Here is a 15,811-nt window from a genome sequence, read left to right as displayed (position 1 = left end):
AACCTAAATTATCCAGCGATGCTCTTTCCCTCCAGTTAAGGGAATAAGCACTCCTTTAAACACTTCAAAAGGCCTTACTGCACTAAAGCACAGTTGTTTTATTTCTTCTCTTCACATCTTAAGTTCAGTAATTATTCAATCTGGGCGATAATGAGCGCAGAGTTGACCTTGCGGAGACAGAATATTTCCTTTTATGTTTATGCTTCATGTTTTCTAGGCTAATTTAAGAAAACAGTAGTTAATCTTTCACCAAAAGCGGCAAAACACCGGAGCCCTCGCATCGTCAGCGGCGCAGTGGGACGACCCCTCCGGTTAATAAGTAGCATCCAGGCCCCGGCGCATAACTGGCAACGGGCTCGGCAGCCATGGATCAAACAGCCGTAACCTCCTGTTCCAAAGATAAGCTGCAATCAGATCTGTGGGGGATCTTTAACCAGGGACCAGAGCGTGTTTGTGTGAAAAAGAGGCAGAACAGACGGGGGAAATAAGCATGAAAAAGAATGCGTGGGTGGGAGGAGTGTGTGTGTGTGTGTGTGATACATAGGGATGAGGGCAGCCTGCTCATCAGTGACGTGCCTGAACGGAACCCAGAGGGGGGGCTCGGGCCGAGCCCCTGCGCTTAATTGGCCACTCAAATGTGACCAGGTCCCTTCTCAAACGACTTGGAGGTGGACACATGGGCGAGTGGGGGAGTGGAGGGGAGCTTGTGGCGAGAGGAAATGGAGCAGAGGGTTTAGCACCTCCTGTGGCCAGGTTTTTTCCCTCCCGCTGTTTTTTTTGGGTTGGGACGGCAGTCAGCGTGAGTGATAGTGCATTTGGCCTCTCGCTGTGCCGAGAATGACCGGGCAAAAGACAAAAAAGAACCCCTCAGTGGTGGGAACAGATGGAAGTGAGGCTTGTTTGCGTTTGGCTTTTTGTTGATGTATAAAACCCGGTTACATTACATTACATGTCTTTACATTACAACTCTTTTGCAGAGTGCCAATGTGGAACTAACACATCCAATATCAACCCTGAACAAAAAAGCGAATGTGCACACTGAAAACTAGATGGGTGTAAAATTTAATATAACACTTGAACTAGTTTGTTTGGTTTTTCCCCGTGAAAAAGCGGGAATTAAAAAGACATGGGCTTCAGAAAAGATGGGAGCAAATTTGTAAATTTTTTTCAATGTTCATCAAAGCTTCCACTGGCTAATCCCTTTCTTATATAAATAGCTCTTTTGGTGGAGAGGGTAGCTGCCGCATAGAGCTCTAACCCTTCTGTCCCTGAAGCTACAGCCAGGATAAGCTGTGTGTTGGATTGGCACATCGGGCTGCCTGGGACCTGCTGCTGCGCTGGCCGCCAGTACAGATGGAGGGCAGGGCTGGGCAATGCCAGCTTGTCAGTCGGATTAAAACGACTCATTTATTCACTGAAGTATCGTGCAAAGCGACCGGGCCAAAGCGGGGTGAAGCGAAAGGGGGAGAGGAGGGTCGAGCAGCGGCAGGATGGGGGCGGACTGGATGTGAGATGGGGTCTTCTGCTCTGTGGCCCTCGGCCCTCCCTCTTGGTCCCGCTTCCCTGCCCTTTTTTTTTGCCTGTTACTTATCTTGCCAGAAGCCATTACCGCGGTGTACGGAAGGCGGCCGGCGGGGTGGCTTCTCCTAGCGCCCGGGTGACAGATTGCCGCTCTGCATTGGCGGCGGAGCAGGCGACGGGTGGAAAGTGATTGGCTCCGATGGTCAGGAAGTGGGCGCTGAGGGCTGTGGGAAGGGGAAGAAGAGGAGGAGGAGGAGGAGGGGAAAGAGGGGGAGGATGAGAGCAAAGAGTCAGGGAGAGGATGACAAGACCTGGCTGCGTGACCTCTGGTATCGTGCGAGTTACTTAAAGGGCCACGGGCCCTGCTTTTAAGGGCATGCTTGGCAGTGGTGGCCGCCGTGGAGGTTGCAGGCCGAACACGGATGCCAGGGCAAGGAGAGGTGGCCTCGTTACCGGCTTCTCTGGTTGCGTCCAGGAACCCGCTGTCCCCCTGCAAAACCTCGCTGAGGATAAGTAGAGGACGACTGGCAACGTCTGCAGATCCAGAGGGCTGTGGACGGACTCACCTCTGCAACTCCCAGGCCGCTGCCAGCATCCGTCTGAGAGCCTTCAAAGTCATGGAGGGTTTTGGGGAGAGATGTCAGACTTTGACCCCAAATAGGAGACAAAATCTTTAAAAAGTGCTTTTGTGACCGCTATGATGAATTGAAAATATTTTCAATAGTTTTGAACACATAAGCTTTTTTTACTCCAAATAGCACACACTGAGGTCACTGACAGGCCATAGCTGCGTGTGTGTGTGTTTAGGGAGGTGGGGCTGGGGGGGGGGTGAAGCTTGGAAGGGTTTTATCGGGTCTAATTACTCCCGATAGCTGTAATTTACAGGTTGACAGCGGGGAGAAATCGGCGAGATTCACACTTCTGCGGGTCAGCATCTGTCGCCATTACTGCGCCGGGCCAGTCGGCGCGCGGGAGGAAACGGTAAACAACGAACGGCGTGTGACAGATTAGCGGCGCGGGCTAAAGGACCTTCCACTGACACATCATTTCTCTCGCTCCGCGAGTTTGTTTCGCCGGCAGCTGTCACCAATAAAATGGAGAAGCGGGAGACGGGGAGGGGAGGTGGCTTTTGTTCCAGATCCAGAGAGGTGGGTGGTGGAAGGAGAAGGAGGGGGAGGATGAAGACAGGGTGAAGGAGGAGGAGGAGGAGGAGGAGGAGAGGGAGGGCTGGAAGAGATGGAAATGGGAGGGAGCGTTGGTGAGAGTGACCTGTTTTAAAAGTCTGGCCTCACTTTTTAAGGGAGTATTTGGAGCAAGAACAGGGCGGGCCGACGTCAAACGGGTCTTTTTCCGCTGACTGCAATTACCCTCGCTATTCATTCCTTTAGGTCTGCTGTACAAATTCCCATTGTCATCCTGAAGCTGTGATTCAGGGCTGTTTGCGTCGGCCTGTGTGCTACAGTCACCACAGGGCCCACTCATTCTAGAGGGAAAGCATCACCACAGAGCATACACCGTGTCAACACGTTTGTGGACTCTGCAGACGGCTCTAGCACACTCTGCGCTCCCATCCCACGTGGCTCTGCTTCTCCTGCACCTCCGCAGCTCAGAGAGCAGCCAGGTGGGTCCGGTGCCAGAAAGGGTCGGTGGGCCACGTCGCTCACCTCGTTGCCTACACACGGCCTATCTGGCCAGCTCCTGAACCCGGGGCTAACGCTGCGTACGTCCTGGCAAACCGGTTCCTCCTTGACCTCCAACTCAGAGGACGTTCTCTTCGAGTTGTTGGCTCATTAACTCAAACTGTTTTTTGTCAACCGCAGACACAAATGTGAGGCCTTTGCGGTGCAGCAAATAAAAAGAAACATTTCTGTTCAGCTGGATTGAAAACGGTGGTGTTACTCACTGCTGCTTTCTGATGAATGTGTTTTTTATGGCACTTCTATTGTTGCACCAGCGTAACACCAACTAAATGTGTTGCATATTATCTGTCTGTTCAAGCGGTTCACATACAGCATTCATAGACATACTATGAAAAAGTACGAAAGACCAATATCACATTATTTGAGTCACAATGCTGTTTTTTCTCAACAGTTTGTCACTTAATTTATTTTTTTCCGGCAATATCCTTTAGAATACACAGTTTTCAGCATTGACCAACCACTGCTCTCAACTGCATCACACCGCAACCCCAATGTGCAAAATGGTTTTCCATACTGTATTAAAACAGAAAACCAAATGCTGAACCGTAGTAAATCAATCCTGAAAAGGAGATTTACTAAACGGTTTGCAAACATATTTAATGTAAAGTCAATAGAATGAAAGATCCAAAAAGCAAGGCTAGGGTCTTTTCGGGGCAGATGGAAGCCTCTGGTGCAGGTGTGTCTCCATCCCCATCAGTGAGCACATCCATAACGTTCGAGGATTGTGGGGTGATCACCTAGATCTGGCCCTGTCCTGTTCAATTTCTAATGGGAGACTGCGTGGTGACTCGGCCTGCCAACCTCCAGAGCCCCCAGTTCTTCTCACGAGTGCCATATGGGCGGCGCAGCCCCATTCCATTAGCGGGGCCTGAGCGGAGACAAGAGCAGGCCTGGACCCCAGCCCTCCTGGCCTTCCCCTGGCACTGCCACGGGGCATGTCCTGCCCACTGCCAGCTGCCCACACTAGGTCAGAGGACGCAACAGCCGCCTCCTACCTGAGTCTGGCAGCAACCGGCCGCTGGTTACGAGTGAAGCGGGATGAATCAATGTGGATAAGAGTTTTTTTCTATAGTGCAGCCTGCAGCAGGAAAACAATACTCCTGATTTTCATATTCCGCCATTGCATTATTTTTTTAAATTCAACGATGTCACATGACTTTTTGGACAGGGTTGTGCTGTTTAACAATCGGCTATTGCCTGTTGAAGACATACAATGTGTCACTGACGATCCCTCTGCCAGTTTTTTTAAAAACAACATGGTGATCGAAATGTATTCATGAATAGTTTTGACTCATAATCAATTTGATGTGAGAGCTCGGTGGAGTCCAAATCCTGTTGCACTGCATTTCCTTTCCAGTTCCACATTGTAGAACTAACGATATGAATCCTATATCCGGCTATAAACTCACTAACTGGCATATTAAAGACCCCTCACGGGCTTCAGCCCTGAAAACTATTTGAACTTGACCCCCAGCCTGCGTTTGCTTACGATTACCAGGCCCCGGTGCGTCCCCCCCGTGTATCTGTGAATTAGGTTAAAGTGTTGGTTGCACAGGGGTGTAATGCGTGCGAGGGCACCTTCCCTAAAGACGTGCAGAGGAAAGCAGGAGGAGGCCGGGTGCAGGCAGAGACATCCAGCATATCACATGGGAATGACAGTGTGTGCCTCGGCAGCCTGTACCTGCCATGCAGGACCCGAGGCCTTTTTAATTAATCATCACACAGGATGAATAATTCAGCCATTATCTCTGGGAATCAACAGGAACGTAGGTTTTCCTTTCGGAGATCCAACCAATCTGTTTGCATGTTTCACTTAATAACCTACAGATTAGGGCCCGGCCTGAGGTAAACATACCCTCTAGCTAATAGGCAGTGGCGGCATGTTGTAAACTAAACAAATAGTCCCTTGATTCTGCAGGTCTAGTAAAGCTATACTGTTTTGAGAGTCCTGCGGTTGAATATTATCATGCAAAATGACCACAGGTGATTTCCAGCTCGGCAACTGCTCATTATTTTTTCACAATATATTTTTTTATACAAGGAAACAGAAAAAAAAAATAGCTAGTTTTAAACTCAGTTATAAAGAAAAACCTTCATGACAAAAACCTGTTTTTATTTGTTATGTCAGAGAACTAATGGATGCTTGTTTAACTACAATTATAAATCAAAATTTAGTAGGCTTCCTGCAAAAAAAAGCTTGACCGCATTTGGTAGAAGCTTATGAAATGGTATGTAATTGACTAAAAACATTGCAAGGAATGTTACTTCGCAGGACACTCTTTTACTTTGATAATAATACAGGTGAAAATGATTTCAACAGTCCATAAGAAATAATTCATATTTTTATATTAATAATCGGAAAATAGAAAGCAGAGGGTCGGGTGAGCTAAGAGGGAGTCCTACAAAACAGCAACTAGTTAAATGCACTCAATTGAATCAAGCTAAAGAACTCATAATTCAATATGACGCAAATGAACAGCAAAGAGAGAAAAACGCTCAGCAGTCTCAAGCAAACGCTCAATATTCATTAAATCCACAGCACGGGGGTTTTAGTAGAATATGGGCCAGGCGTTTGAACGTGAGCACAAGTGTTAATAATAACCTTAACGAGTGTGACAGTATGCACAGGGGAGAAGCTAAATGGAATTCAGCCCATCATTCATTTGCATTAACACAACTGTGTTTATTCCCAGATTGACATGTGAAAAAGTCTTTCATAAAAAGAAAAATATTAGTAAGAACAAAAACAACAAGACCTTCTCACGCTATTAACAGGGTCCGGAGAAAGCAGACCAAGTTCCAAGTGGAAGTCTCCGAGGCGATGATGAAACCCAAGTTTTCCACACACAAAAACCACAAATAACAAACCATTCTTTTCTGCTGTGTCTAAATTGTAGACTGTACGATGGGTTTAAATGAGCAGAGGGGACCAAAAGAGTGTGCGGGGCATGACATTTCAACATGTGATACATCTGATACTTCTTGTCCCAATTATGAAGACATGGATGTGCCAATACTTATACTTAACAAGGATTAAACAACTGATTTGCCCAAATATTGCTTAAAATGAAATCGCCTAAGACAAATAGTCCTTCATATTCTATAGATTGCAAATAAAATGGTTGTGCTTGCAGGTGTAAAGATGTGTTTGGTAACTCCCACGATTGAAAACAGATTTCCAGTCATGTGACACAAGCCAGTAAAATCTGTTTTAGCGAGGATATTTTACAAAATGTTTGGAAATGATGCAGCCCCCCCCGTTTTCTACTTATACAACTTAAACATCTATATTCCTTTAAAGGACTCAATATGAAAGTGGCCATTTGCCTCCATTAATCAATTTATGATTACTACATTTATGATTTATGATTAATAGAGACAAGTATGCTCAATCGCCCTTAATAGGCATTGAGGTGGATGTCAGAAGTTTAGCAATATTTAATAGAACTTAAATGAGTTTACATTCAAAAAGAAGTTTCAAGCTATCAGTTTATTTTTGGCCTTCAGTAAAAACATGTACCATGGTACATGTTCCATGTACCATTATTCCTGTACTGAAGCCCTCCTTCTGTTCCTTACATTCACCTTGACCTTTAACAGGTGACTGAACCTCCCTGAGGGGAACTAAAGAAGAAGAAAGAGCAGCTCTGTTTCCTGCTGATGTCACTGATGTGATACCAATGGTTTCTTGCTGGGGGAGGGATTTACCGTTTCTTTTCTGGTGTTCATCTCCCAAACAACGCCTGAAGAGGCTGTAAGGATGAATAGAGGGGGAGGGGAGGCCTCCTGGTCCCTTCCCACTCCAAGGACAGCTTGGTGGGGCGGGGGGGGGGGCGCAGAGGAGCACTGATTGAGAGCAACACCTGTCAGGTGAGGCTTTCGCAGTTGACGGCCCAGAAGGAGCGCCAAGTGGACTGCTATGACTGCTAATCTCTGACGTGGCAACCTGCCGGGCTCTGCCTGTCTCCAGAGGGCGGGGTTGTGTGTGTGTGTGTGTGTTTGGGGGGAGTTTGGGGGGGCTGCAGTCCTGCTAATGTCTCCCCGCACAGAATGAACCGCGCTGATATGCTCTAAATACATTTCATTATCATCATCGTGATTACAGCCTTAATTGTGTGTACTCTGTAATGTGCTACAGCGGCCCCCCTCCCGGGACGTGTCTGAGGGACCGGATGATTAAAACATGTACGATGAACCGTGCATTGAAACGTCCCAGCGGGTCCCCACCGCGAGATATATGTACGCGGCTCCGGTGACACTGAGGATGCGGTGTACCGAGGGCTGGGGGGCTGAGGAGGAAACTGCTGGCGATAACAAGACGGCCGGTGGATCGACCTGAGCTGACCCCACCCATATCTATACACCCACACCGCATAACCTATACACCTTCAGACACGACTCCGGTGCAGCCTAAATAATTCCACTAGCACACAAAACGTAAGACAAAGGCCGGGGATCGGATTAAGGCTGGGGTTACTTAGGCCCGCGCCGGGGCCTGTTTCTGCGACAGGAGAGGATAAAGTTTTTGTGACAGTGTTTGATGAATGTTTCATCCAACATTCATGCGTTCCCGGGCTGGGATCGGGTCCCCAGTCAAAACCCAGCAAAGACACACAGCAGGTGTGTGAAATATTCATTCGCTACACGCTTCATTAAGAATGAAACATACCACGGTTCATTTATTCACTCCGATTATCGAAACAAAAGACAGAAAAATGAGAGATTAAAACACGGTGGGCCCGCTTTTCTATGTTTGTCTCACAGATTTGTAACAATTTGTTTTGTGACAAATAACTCTGCCTGTTGAAATCCTGCTGTCATCTTGCCGAGTCAGGCAGCTCGTGAGCGAGGAGCTTTTTCATGTGCGGGCCATAACAAATCACTGTCTGCCTGGCTCTCCCGCTGCAGCGGTTCCACCTCTGACCGGTCCAGGGCCAGCCGGGGACCCATCGCATCGTGCATGCTGATATGTATCTGAGCCATCAAGCCGGGACGGGACAGTTTTCATATTTCTAATTAATTGACGATGAAATGTGACAATTAATGGTCTCTCTGTGCTCGGACAGATCAAATGAGTGATGTCGCGCCTGTCAAGGATGGGGCTCGTTCTTCTTTTTCTCTCAGAGTGGTGAATGTGTCATTGTTGAGTGCCAGTGCCGTTTCAACACGGGCCTAATCTCACTGAGTGAGTGTGTCACATTGAATGCAAAATTTCCCTGTGGAACACATTAAAGTTTCATCTAATCTGCTCTAATTAAAACGAGGATGTGCAAGTCCTGACACACTGCCCAAGGCTGCCAGTGCGGTTTCGTTCTGAGACAATATGTATGAACACAACCATTATTCCACCTAGAGAGCAAACATAAAGACATATTCAGTTTGCATTACAAGCGTATTTAAACAGTTTTTTCATATTTTCAAAGTATTTTAATTTCACCACTCAAATGTAACAGGGAATATAGATTCATAATAGATAGACCCATACGTGCTAAAAGATTGATGGCACAAAAATATCAATGTAGGATTTCTCAAATGTGATATAATACCAGCCAACAGAGCATTATGGCCGTTGAAATACTCTTTCACCTTCATCCAGTTCAACTTAATTGTCGTAACATGCATGTAACTATGGTTTGTGGCCGACAAAAACATAACGCAATTAAAATATAAAAATGTACAAAGACACTATACAAAATATAAAATATATGAATGGCTTATTATCACGGTGCATGTGAGTAATTACAACCTTCATTAACATATGTGAGGAATGTTATTGATGGTGAATTCTTTGGATGCATGTACGTGTACGTGTGGGACTGAAACTAGTTTCATTATGAAATCGATGTATTGCCGTTGACCCACGCACCGCATCCAGAGAACTATTTATCTCCGCGGAGGAAGTCCCTCCTTCAGTCACCCCTCCGCGCTGCGACGTCACTTCCACCACAAGGAGAAAACATGGCTGCCGCCAGTGCGCCAGCTTCGATGAAAATACAGACCAGTAATGCAGTCATTAAGACCGAGCCAGAAGCCAACGACGATCTGCGCATTTGCCCGGAGCAGGTGCCGGTTAAGCGGGACCCGGTCGTCCCGCTCGTGGCTCCGGTCTGCGGGCTGCAGCCGCTCGCCTGGTCACAGGACCACCGCCTGGCTGTGTGCACCACCAGCTCCGTGTCGCTGATGGAGCTGGTGTGCGACGTCTACAGCAGCAAGCAGGAACTGATGCTGCACAGGACCTCCATCCCTGTCCCGACCGAGGCTCCGAAACTGCGGGTAAATGCCCACCCGCGTCCCGCTGTTTCCCCCGCGGAGCCAGGCAGCCCTGAGGCGTCAGCTTACCTTAAGAGACACCGGTGACCAGCACCCTGGAGCCGGGTTGGCTGATGAAGTTCTGTGACGTCATGGGGTCTCAGAGCGCGTTCACCTCTCTGGTAGTAGTGTCATAACCAACCAGCACAGCTGTTAGTGAAACGGAAATCAGTTTGGTTTTGTCAGTAGATTAATTGATAACCCATCCAGATGTGTTTTTTTAGACTTCAACCTTGCGTGTCCTCCACATGGCACCTGTGTGGGTCCAGTGGGGAAATGCACCACGCATGTGCGGTGTTCAGCCGTTACGGATATGCGAAGCTCTTGGTCATACAACAACATTTTCAAATGGTTGGCACTTCTTCAGGCTAAAAGATCTACCTGAAGATTAATTTGTTTGAGTATTTGCATTTTGACTGGTGCAAACTAAACTGGGTAGAAAGGTGTATTCCAACTGGCTATATTGTCCTTCACGTTTGTCTGCATGCAGATGTGTTATTTATTTATATTTACCTTGCCAAGCCCCAATAGAGTATGTGCAGTGTCTCATTTACTGTCGGTCTTTTAACAACATGGATCTATTTTTGCAACAGGTGTCCATAAATTGAAGGTGATGAGTAAGACTTGGTGATTACAATGAGACATGTGTGAGTCTACTGCTGTGGTGTTGCCTCTTTTTGTCTCCTTGTCAACCAAACCTGTTTAAACACCGCCAAGCTGCTATTCTCCTGTGTGCTATTAGTTTAGCGGCGGCGTATTTCGTTATTTACCGAACTGAACGGAGCGCTTGATTAAAGCGACAGAATACAAATGTTGATGGAAAGAGAAACTGAATAGCAATCTTGCTGTGGTTGACTGTGCTTCGGCGCAGCTGCTCTGGTGTGTAAACATGATTGTTTATAGGTTCGTCCTCCGGTCCAAAAATCCACTTGGCAGATGAAATGCTGGATGGAGCTGAATTGTATAATCCACTCGGCACAGTGGCAGACAGGCAGCATCGCTTTCCTGCTGTCATTTATACATATGATTAAGTGCTTGTAAATAGAGTTTGGGGGGGGGCGCAGACGAAGGCGGGCTCAAAGAGGCCCCGTTCTGTTTGACGTGTTTGGGGTTGGATTAATACATCTTTTGAACGTAGTCTTAAACAGCCCTGCTGCAAACATTATTGGCTTCATTACATATTGTACACATATCCTATGTACCAGACCTTTTTAACCTTCATTCATGATTTCCACTCTGAAGGTGGGACCCGCGGCGGAGCTAGCTGAAGCAGTGGGGAAGTTCTCGTGCCACCCCGACCCCTCGGTGAGACAACTCTTCCTGGCCGACCGGGTGATGAACCCGTCGATAGGACCGCAAAAGGGAATAAAATATGCCAGCTGGTCCCCGTTGGGCTGCGACTCTAGCGGGCGCTGTCTGCTCGCCTGCCTCACCCTCGACCACCGGCTCACCATCCACAAGAGCCACAAGCGCCTGGAGTGGAACACGCTCGTCAACCTCACCAAAAGGTACAGCGAGAGGCTAAAGGAGCGGGGCTACTCCAAAAAGGACAACAAGCCCCCGCAGGCCGACCTGCAGGACTTTGACGAGCTGCAGCGGCGCTTTCGCATGCAGACCCCGCTGAGGATGGAGTGGTCGAGCGTTTACACAACCAAACAGGTGCAGCCCGACAACTCGTGCAAAGACTTGGAGATGGTCCTCCTCGCTGTCCTGATGGAAAACGGCGACCTGGTCCTGTGGAAGTTTGTGCTGCCCTACCTGAGCGACGCGGACGTCGTGTTTTACGACATCGTAGAGTCGGGCGTCAGCAGACCCAGCGACCTGGCGTGGTGGGAGTACGAGAACGGCGAGCGGCGGATGAGCGGCCTGATCGTTGGCAGCGAGGTGGGGCCCGTCAAGATCGTGCCGGTCAGCCTGGCCGGAGTGAAGGGCTACTTCACCCTGCGGCACCCGGTCATCCTCTGGAAGGAGAGTGACGAGCTCCCCGTGGAGAACCTCAAGTGTGTCCCGATGATCCACCCGATCCAGAAGTCCAGCTGCAGCCTCATCGTGGCCTCGCGCGGATGCTACGTCTTCTGGTGCCTGCTCATGATTTCGCCGGCCGGGCTGAACGTGCACAACTCTCACGTGGCGGGCCTGCACTCGCTCCCGGTGGTCTCGTTGGCGATCAGTCAGCACGGCGTCGCGGTGTACACATGCTCCCTCGACGGCTTGATGAAGAAGCTGACGCCCACGTTCACGGAGACCACGCTGATCTTCAAACAGGAGGACCTGCTGCCGTCCGAGAACCTCTCTGGGAGGAGGATCCACGGGATCGCGGTGAGCCGCAACGGAGCGTACTGCGCGCTCGTCAGCACGCAGGGATTGATCGGCGGCCACCACCCCACCAGCAGGACCCACCAGGTTCACTTTGTGGCCCTGAAGACGTCTGAAGAGGCCGCGGCGCTGCTGCTCAAGTCCCCCGCGCAGAACTTGTACAAGACGACCGACCTGCTCGATCTGGTGAGGTGGCAGGTTGTGAAAAACAAGTGCATCCCTGCGGCGCTGCTGGACGAGGTCGACCGAAGGATCCAGGAGGTCGACTCGCCCTACCTGTGGCGCTTCAAGCTCTTCCTGGTGCGGATACTTTACCAGTCGCTGCAGATGCCTCCCACGGATCACCACTGGAAACCGACGCTCGAGGAGAACAAGGTGCTTGTAAGAGACAAGGACACAGAAGAGGAGGAGGAGGAGGAGGGCAGCGAGGGGGAGGAAGATGAGGGCGAAAAGGACAAAGACGGTGCGGCGCTGGTGGAAGTGAAACAGGAGGAGGGGAACCTAGAAGAGCAGATGGAGGAGGTGCAGGCCTGGATCAATGCCATGGAGACCCACATGATGAGAGAGAACATAAAGAAGGTGCTAGGGGTGGTGTACCTCAACACCTGGATCGCTCAGAACACCAGCATTCCCACATGCGGGCTGGTGGAGTACCTCTCCAAAGACGGCAACGACAGAGGTTCAGAGGTAAAACTTGACAGAAGGGCAGTTAGATTTGATTGACTGAGCGGAAAGGTGGGATTATCAAATAGATTGCTTTGTCGTTTTTTATACTTCCACTCAGTACTGCAGCATGACATTACTGCGGAAGTGCCCATTTGAAGGGATCTAGAATTCTAAATAGCATTTACGAGGATCCCCTCATTCAGACCCTGGCTGCTGTTTAGCTAAAGTTACATTCTGGTTCAGAATGTTTTTTTCTGTATATTTTAGATGACTAACCCACATATTAGTTTTTTTGGAAAGCTTTTGCAATTTTCCTGTAAAAAACAAATTTAGTGGCTTTTATTCATTGTTTTTCATTTGTAGAGCCACTGCTTCTCCGAATAAAAGCATTAAGCCTTTATGAGAAGAGCACTGAACTCCCACTTGCTACAAAAGTATAACCGCCTTCCCTGGCTCTGCGTGTGCGTTTGTGTCATCCCTCCCAGGTTCTGATTGGCCACATAAAGAACAAGATGAACAAGCAGACGTTCTCGGAGCGCTGCAGCTTGTGTCAGGCCGTGCTGCCCTTCTCGGACCACAAACAGGCCGTCTGTAAAAACGGTCACATGTGGCTCAGGTACGGAGACGGTTCTCTTCCCCGAGCTCAAAGCCAATTTTATTAGCTTTAGCCTCAATGTGCCTGGTGGGACATTAATTTAATTTGAATGCCAAATGCCTTCTATGGCGGTTTGTTTATCTTCACAGAGCAGTAATCAAGCCTCCCACCTTTTGATATTTACACACGCGCCACGCTCGTCGTCTCATAAATATCATCCGTCAAAGGTGTCTCTGGGCTCCTCGCTAGCTGGAAGACGTGACGGCTCTGGTGGGCACTGAGAGGGGGATCTGTGCCCGTCAGAGCGGCTCCTGCTTTACGCGTGTGTGTGTGTGTGTGTGTGTGTGTGTGTGTGTCCCTGCCTGGCAGCCAGCTCTCTCATGCCGTCCTCTCGCTCTACTCCAGGTGTGTGTTGTCGTACCAGGCCTGCCAGACGCTGACGTTCAGACGTTGCCTCCTGCTGGATACCATCGCCAGACTGCCACAGCCTGAGGGTAAGCGCCTCTCTCTCTCTGTCTCTCCACCTCCGCTTCACAGTCCCAGTCTGTCACCTACAACGTCGCTCAGGTCGCCGATTTACATTTTGGAGTTTTGGAATACGAATAGGTCGAAAAGTTCATCCTGAAGTAACGTGAATGATTGTGGAAATGATCATTTTTTCTTCTTTTGTGCAACTTGTACGCAACAACACAGGACAAAGGCTAAGGGGGACTCCACTCGGGTGGATCTCATTTCTCCTGATACCAAGTTTTGAGAAGGTTAAAGACGACTTTGAGTTTGACCCTTCAATCATAGCGTAGCATCAGCTAGCTCCGGCCATGGCATTTCTTCATGTTGGGTGCAAAACGCTGGGACTGAAAGGGGTCAGGCGTTAGGGGGTCAAAGGCCATATTTTTAAGGTTTCCATCCAGAAATGTTTTCAGCGACTGCAGTTAGTCACAGTTGGGGCTCAATTGCAGCTCTGACTCCTCCAGAGGAGCAGCAGGGGGCGGGGCATTATAAAGGGTCAATTGGCTTTTGTCACATGGGAACATGAGCATGACAAAGACTTCAGGCAGGGAGAGTATCTGGCACGGTGACAGGAAAGATCAATACGCTACACGTAGCGATACATTCTTGAATTATTGATAATTCCACCCAAAGTCGTCATGTAAACATCCCATCCCCTGAGTGAGGCCATTTAACTCCGGGGATCCAACCTGATTGATTTGATCAGTCTGATGCACAGATGTTTCAGTGAACGTCGAGATGAGCATAAATTATTTAAAGTTAATTGTACTTGTCTGGAGCATATCAATCCTTGCTTTGTAATGAATGCATCATCATATAAGTGCAACACTGGGTGCAATCAGATCCTTCTTGAGGCCAATAAACTACAGTTGTATAAAGTGATTACACTAATTGGATCTTGAAAAGCGTACTGATTGACGATGAACCGTTTAGTCTGGTTGTGTTTGGCTCATCGATAAATGCAAAACAAACTGACTGGTGTGGTGCCAGCAGCCTTTCCTGCAGTGGTCAGAGTGGGGAGAGCAAAGCATTGAGGATCGGCCCCCGGCAGGCTGCTACATGCACCCCAGGTGAGTATGGGTCTCTGAGCAGCTGAGGCCCGGGTCTCCTCTGCTCAGGTCTGAGCTGCACACTGACCGGTCGGGGCAGTTGTGGAGCATGTGTCAGAACAACCATCATCCCGGCTCCTCCCTCTACAGATTCCTGCCGTCTGTTATATTGGGCTATAATGGCTGTATTCGGTTTGAGGAGTAACTTCTTTTGTCTCCCTGCAGATCCGGAGTGGATACGGAAGATCCTGCAGGCGCCCTGCACGCTCTGTGACTCGCCGATGATCTAGTCCTCCGATGTGAGGAGCCCCAGCTTCCCTGCCTCCTCCAGAGCTTCCTCAGACACAGGGTCCACTTTCCTCACTTTTTTTATCCATGTTCATTTTGTTCAAAGTTAATTTCTTTATATTTGTATTTTTAATATTTCAAATAAAAAGGATTATGCGTTGTAGCTCCTATTTCCTCACAAGTATAACCCCAAGAGACCCGGTTTCCCCCGGCGGTGGATTTAAATTCATATTTGCCAAGGTAAAACAATTTGGACTTAAACTTGACAGATTTCTTTACTTTCTCTGTTCTGAACCAAATTCCCAGCACGACACAGTGTTTGCACAAGGGTGCAAAGAAACAAAATTTAAAATGTACTTATGTGGAGGTTTCTATTATGCAGTAGGACTTGAGGGCGCCATAAATAAGCTCCCTCATTTTCCTTATGTTGACTATATTTTCAAACCTTTTGGTGTAGTTTTTATTACAACTAAGCCAAACTTACTTGGCAAGTCCTATTTTAGTGAGTTTCTTTTTTTCTTCTTTTTTAGCGCAACAAATAATTCACTCTGAATAATACATACTCTGAAAAAAGAAAACTCAACATACCTAGTTTAATTGGCACTGTGAAACAATTTCCAAGCTCTGGGTGGAGGAGGGAGGGAGGTGGGTGGTGGCGCTCAGTCATTCCCTCAGATGAGGACTTCCGCTAATGTAAACGCAGAAGAGATTGGAGCGGGCGAGGCGGATGAGATGAGCAAGAGGCAGGAAGAAAGCGGAAAGTGTGCTTAAAAAGCCGGCGCGGTCCCTCCCGCGGGAGCACGTCGTAATGAGATTCAGCAGTAATGAGGGACAGAACACGGTGCCAGATGTGATTC

The 15,811-nt window shown here is 48.5% G+C and overlaps 1 protein-coding gene across 1 annotated transcript; it reads left to right on the top strand.

Moving 5' to 3' along the window:
- Positions 1-9,130: 9,130 nt before the first annotated feature.
- gtf3c4 (general transcription factor IIIC, polypeptide 4) lies at positions 9,131-15,439 on the top strand. The gene is made up of 5 exons (XM_037485459.2): positions 9,131-9,494; positions 10,773-12,533; positions 12,998-13,128; positions 13,513-13,601; positions 14,892-15,439. Exons 1-5 carry the CDS (start codon positions 9,180-9,182, stop codon positions 14,954-14,956), a joined length of 2,361 nt encoding a protein of 786 aa, XP_037341356.2. The 5' UTR covers positions 9,131-9,179; the 3' UTR covers positions 14,957-15,439.
- The last annotated feature ends 372 nt before the right edge of the window (positions 15,440-15,811 follow it).

Source organism: Pungitius pungitius, chromosome 18, assembly GCF_949316345.1.
Source record: "Pungitius pungitius chromosome 18, fPunPun2.1, whole genome shotgun sequence".
Taxonomy (NCBI): Eukaryota; Metazoa; Chordata; class Actinopteri; order Perciformes; family Gasterosteidae; genus Pungitius; species Pungitius pungitius.
This window is presented reverse-complemented; position numbering and strand designations above follow the sequence as displayed.

What these genes read in the sequence shown, in the direction of transcription:
- gtf3c4 (XM_037485459.2), top strand. Translation starts at nt 9,180, where the DNA reads ATGGCTGCCGCCAGTGCGCCAGCTTCGATGAAAATACAGACCAGTAAT. An exon ending in GCAACGACAGAGGTTCAGAG is followed by an intron (nt 12,534 to 12,997) that starts GTAAAACTTGAC and finishes CATCCCTCCCAG; the next exon opens with GTTCTGATTGGCCACATAAA. An exon ending in CAGACTGCCACAGCCTGAGG is followed by an intron (nt 13,602 to 14,891) that starts GTAAGCGCCTCT and finishes GTCTCCCTGCAG; the next exon opens with ATCCGGAGTGGATACGGAAG.